General features: G+C 35.6%; 1 protein-coding gene across 1 annotated transcript in view; it reads right to left on the bottom strand.

Annotated features, from left to right (window-relative positions):
- Nucleotides 1–1,038: 1,038 nt before the first annotated feature.
- The window catches only part of ben (bendless), a 16,451-nt gene continuing 12,489 nt past the window's right edge, over nucleotides 1,039–5,000 (bottom strand). The window contains exons 4-6 of the mRNA XM_043031063.2: nucleotides 3,378–3,445; nucleotides 3,015–3,127; nucleotides 1,039–2,850 (exon numbers count right to left, since the gene is read on the bottom strand). Of these exons, the coding sequence (XP_042886997.1) occupies nucleotides 2,785–2,850; nucleotides 3,015–3,127; nucleotides 3,378–3,445 (247 nt within the window). The 3' untranslated portion in view covers nucleotides 1,039–2,784. The remainder of the gene's footprint in view (nucleotides 2,851–3,014; nucleotides 3,128–3,377; nucleotides 3,446–5,000) is intronic.

Below are 5,000 nucleotides of genomic sequence, written 5' to 3'. Positions count from 1 at the left end.
TCCCCATGTTCTGTATTTTTTTCTGCCCAGAAACACCATTCTAATTAACCTCTGCCATTCCCACTCTTCCTATTATTTGTGTTGATACTATGTGATAAAATGACATTTCCTGCGATATATTGAGACTGTTTTTACAGTTGTCACTTGGTTTATCCAGTATCAAATTTTAATTCATGGGGATAATAGAATTACATCTTCACATAACCAGTATCCACATTAAAACTGATGGTTCTATTGAATTAGCCAATGCCACACATCTAAACAATGCATAGAGGTTAAAAAAATTTAACCCACACAGGACGGGTGGTACAGCATGTGTACCGCGCATTCAAAAGCCCAGTTGCCGGGCGGCACGGTATTGTGCCAGCCATTCAATTGATTTAGGCCTAATAATTCGAACGCCCCGGCATTTGGACATTCAAGGCTAGAATTCCCCCGTCGGGAATGGGTTAATTTATAAAGTTGGTTATCTTGAACTGGAATTTTAACAAGTGCTTTTACACAAGATGGGGAAAGGGGTCACTGGAAATATGAACAGTGAGAAGAAAGTTAGGTGTACTTGCATTGTGGTGCGAAACTGCAGCGGATATTCGAGAATGTAATAAGCAGGGTGACTGGTATCGATAATGAGAGGTTAAGAAATGGTGATATGTGAGTACTGATGTGGTGAAATGGACGTCATCTCATTTGATTTAGAGTGAGACTGCTGGAAGGAGCATAGATCTGGTGATGGGGTACTAGTAAACGATCACCATTTCATTCAGGTAAGCAAGATGGGCTAATTGTGGTCCTTCACTTTAGATGAATATTTGTAGGTGGGAGATTTTGTCTAGGCCATCCCTTTGAGGAGGATGTAAGGCCCAAGAATATAATCTGACACCTTTCCTTATAATTAGGATACATCCTCTCAGGATTGGTTTGTTTTATTTTCTTGTGGTGTAAAAAATCCCCAGAACTGACAGAATTTTCCGTATATTATAAGCCTGAGTCCTCTGCGAACACAGAAGATAAAATACGAGGGGTAAATAATATATACAAAACGTTTATTAATCTTTACTCTAAAGCAGCATACAAAATTTCTGTTCAAGTTTGAATCTTTATTGCCAATTCTATGCAAGCAGTAATACAGGCATATTTATATTAATGGGGTGACAAAACAATATAATGCAAGATTACTCTTTTATCATAAGGCCTATCCATAATACACATTATGTGGAATGAGTCATTTACACAGTCAGGACACATGATTACATGGTATTAGGCCATTATTTCTATGGACATGTAACATACTATATAGCCCAAACATATCTACCAAACATTGGTTGCACAAGAGATGAATGAAACAATTTTTTTTTTCATAGTCTACCTACCATATATATATATTTCTTAACTGTAACTTTTTACCCAATTAACTGGTCACTTTAGAGACTAACTATGTTAACAGCTTTGGCTGTATAAATATGTATACATATTTGTATGCGTATGGGCAAGTGCATGCTTACAAGTGTGTGAACTCCATATGTATGTGTATGTACGATTCTATCCCTTGTGTAAATGATTATCCTCACATGTTTCTTAAGAGAAATTCAAGTGGGTACTAATCACATCTTTGCCATATACGCACACCCTATATGAAATATTGCAATCATCTGTGAGCTGAAATTTATTTTAAACTATCAAAACAAATAGATCTGATAGTCACTGATACCACTCCTGAAAAACAATCTAATTTCCATTATTGTGGAAAAAAAAAAAAAACTTGTATGTTTGGGGTATATAGTACAGACGTTTGCATATGAGGTGCATTGTTCTACTGAAAACTCTAGAGAAAGAGAGAAATCAATACTGAATCCGTAAAGTTTCTGTTGTGAAGAATGTCACATTGCCCATAAAAATGCAACTGTTATTAATTTTAATATATATATATATATATATATATATATTATATATATATATATATATATATATATATATATATATATATATATATATATATATATATATCATGGTTCTGTGTGAGAATGTTCTCTGGCCCTGTGCTGCAGTTGCTCAACCTTTCATTTACCACTAAGCATTACAAATGAAAATCCTAACATTTAAAAAGCCTTTCAGTAGAGTTAAAACAGACAAAAAGGCACTGTAGATACAGGGCCAAAAAACATGATACTTGCTTATGATGTGACCCCAAAATCACGGGTTTCCTTTAAACTAAGATGGAGAGACAAATGACAATAATTACATATGATCAACTTGAAAATCATGCCAAAAAAAAAAAGTTCCATACAAAGTTGAAGAGGCTGACAATTAACTTGATTTTTCAGGACATCCAAGTACTGAGACTAGAACAAATGTACAAGAACTAAAGAAAAAAAGAAAAAGAAAAAAAAAATTATACAATAAAAAATAAGAAACAATTGTTGTGGCCCAAAACTAATAATTGGCTGTTCCTCTTACGGATGTTACTCATAGTCTGTTATCGGTCAAACAAAGACTTCACATACATTTTGTGATCATCTTAGCCAAGGTCATCCAGTCTTGCAAGTGACTGGGGTCTGAATGGTATATATTGATAAGGTGTAGACGCAGAGGATAATCTCCGATAATTACACTTGTTTTAACCAACAAGGGCAGCTTGGCCATGGTTGGCACTTTTACTTTTGTCCTGACTAAGAAGTCTGCACTTATTTTTCCTTTTCCTTCATTATCAACATAATGTCCTGTTGATCCTGAGATGTGGTATCTTTTCAATAAAAAAAAAATAATAATAACAAATGAAGATTGCCACTAATTGCCCATGGCATATGTGCGCGTCCACTCACGTGCAATACGAATAGCCTCCATTTCATTCACCTGCAAGAAAAATAATTAAAATGAGGAGAAATGAAGCAACATAGGTGAAAATTAAAAGCAAAGGTCATACCATGGTTAATGATTACTAATATCAATAGTCATAAATTTGAATAAAAACATCTATATTTGTAAGAAAAAAGAATTTCCTTTGTGTTTTACTATACCTTCCAAAGTTCAGCAACATCATTAGCTAAGGGATCATCTGGGTTGGGCGCAGAAAGAAGAGCTTGAATAGACAGCAAAACTGTGCGAATCTGCAATGCTGGACTCCATTTGTCTGTGGAAAACAGGAATATACCAAAATGCTATCCAGCTTGGGAGATTTTATAAAGATTCAACTTGGTTTGTAAAATTATTAAGTTCTTAAGATATTTATATTTGAGAGAGATAGAGAGAGACAGTAAGATAAGTGTTCAATTTAACCAGGTTATGTGTTGGAGAAAAATAACAAATTACTTCATACTAAATGAAAATGTTTTTGCCAATATTATATAGAGGTGGGTTGATATTTAACCATATTCACTTACCTTTTAGGATATCAAGACAAATTCTTCCTAGTTTATCAATGTTGGGGTGGTAAATTTTTGTCATGAACCTGAAAAGAAGTCAAACATTAAGCATTATTAGAATTAATAAAAAGAAACTATATTTATATTTTACAATGACTCATCTGGTACCTCTATTATTTAAAGTATTAAAATTTACCCTTCATCTTAAGTATGTAATTTTACAGTTAACATCACATACACACCATCACTATCAAAAGAAGGGCAAAGAATCATGGCCTTAATAATCCCATGTTAATGTGTAATGCCAACAGCAACTACACTGCTCTTCAGAACAACCAAATTCTACATCACCAAGTCATCTGAAAAGCACATTAGTTATGGTAACAAATCTCAAGTATTATCACTTTGCCAAGTCTGTTATTACAAAACTGTGCAAGCTGAAGGCAACTGAATTAACCCATTCAAGCCGGGGCCGTTCCGGCTTTGCACGGTCGCAATACCGGGGTTCTCGATCGCATAAGCCTAACGCCTCGAGATTCTCAGGCGCACAAGCCGCAAGCCTGGGCTGCCCACTCGCTCAACCCGAGCGCGTGGCTTACCCTCATAGTTCGTCCCGGGCGTCTGACACAAAAACCACAAAAACATGTCATCACGTCAACCAGCTCCAATGGGTTAAATATAAGTACCACTCCATCTATCCATCTACTAGAACACTCAACTTACTAGAAAAATGGCTATTTTTTAACCCTTTCCCGACGGGTGCACTTTCTACGCGAAGTCCCATATGCCGGGCGATTGCAATATTGCATTGAAATCGTCACAATTGCATGACGCCCCGGAACGGGAGTTTTTGGCTGTGTCACACGGGTGTGACGCACCGTCGTCATTGGGTTAAGCACTATATTTGAATCTGATGATCTGTGTACAAATTAGCTGCAAGGTCACTTTCTTTTCATTTTCAAATGGATCTCGTGTCGGTTTTGATATAACAACTGCTTGGTACATTTATATAAGTAATTATCCCAAATTATCATATTTTAACACATCTAAAAGGCCAGGAGAAAAGCAAATTCTGTGGAATACTGAAAACTTTTCTTAAATTTTCAAGCAAATTTTCAATAGAGGTCAAACAAACCTCTGTTAAGTATAATATTTGCCAAGGAATGAGGCCATGCTTAAGTTCTCAAAAGCTATTTTCACTTTCAATACTTGTTATATTTTGGTATAATTTATGATTATCTTAGAATATTCCCTTATTTTGAATAATTTAAAAAGGTTGAGATTTTGTAGATATGACTGTGTATCAAAGAGTGAAACAATCCACTAGCAACTGGTATGGAGAAATCATGACATTTTTGGGTGAGCATGTACCTGCAACATTAATCATCTTATGGGAACACAACATTTTTCCCCTACACATTTCCATGCCCTCTTCCATTTCATAAAGGGAACTGTTATTGTTTCTTTTTTCCCCAATGAAGCAGCACAGGGAGAGTGAGGTAGAACACCTAGTACGCCCATTTTAGTTGGGTGTCCAATATGGAGATATCATGGTAGCAGAGAGGTATTCCCGTGCTGACGTTGAAATTACCATGATGTGTATACCTGTCATTGGCATGAAGGGTTAAAAATGCATCTCCT

The sequence above is a fragment of the Penaeus japonicus genome, unplaced genomic scaffold, assembly GCF_977035675.1.
Source record: "Penaeus japonicus unplaced genomic scaffold, GWHDUDI00000001_assembly GWHDUDI00000022, whole genome shotgun sequence".
NCBI classification, from domain to species: Eukaryota; Metazoa; Arthropoda; class Malacostraca; order Decapoda; family Penaeidae; genus Penaeus; species Penaeus japonicus.
Note: the sequence above shows the minus strand (reverse complement) of the source record. Positions and strands in the feature narration are given on the sequence as shown.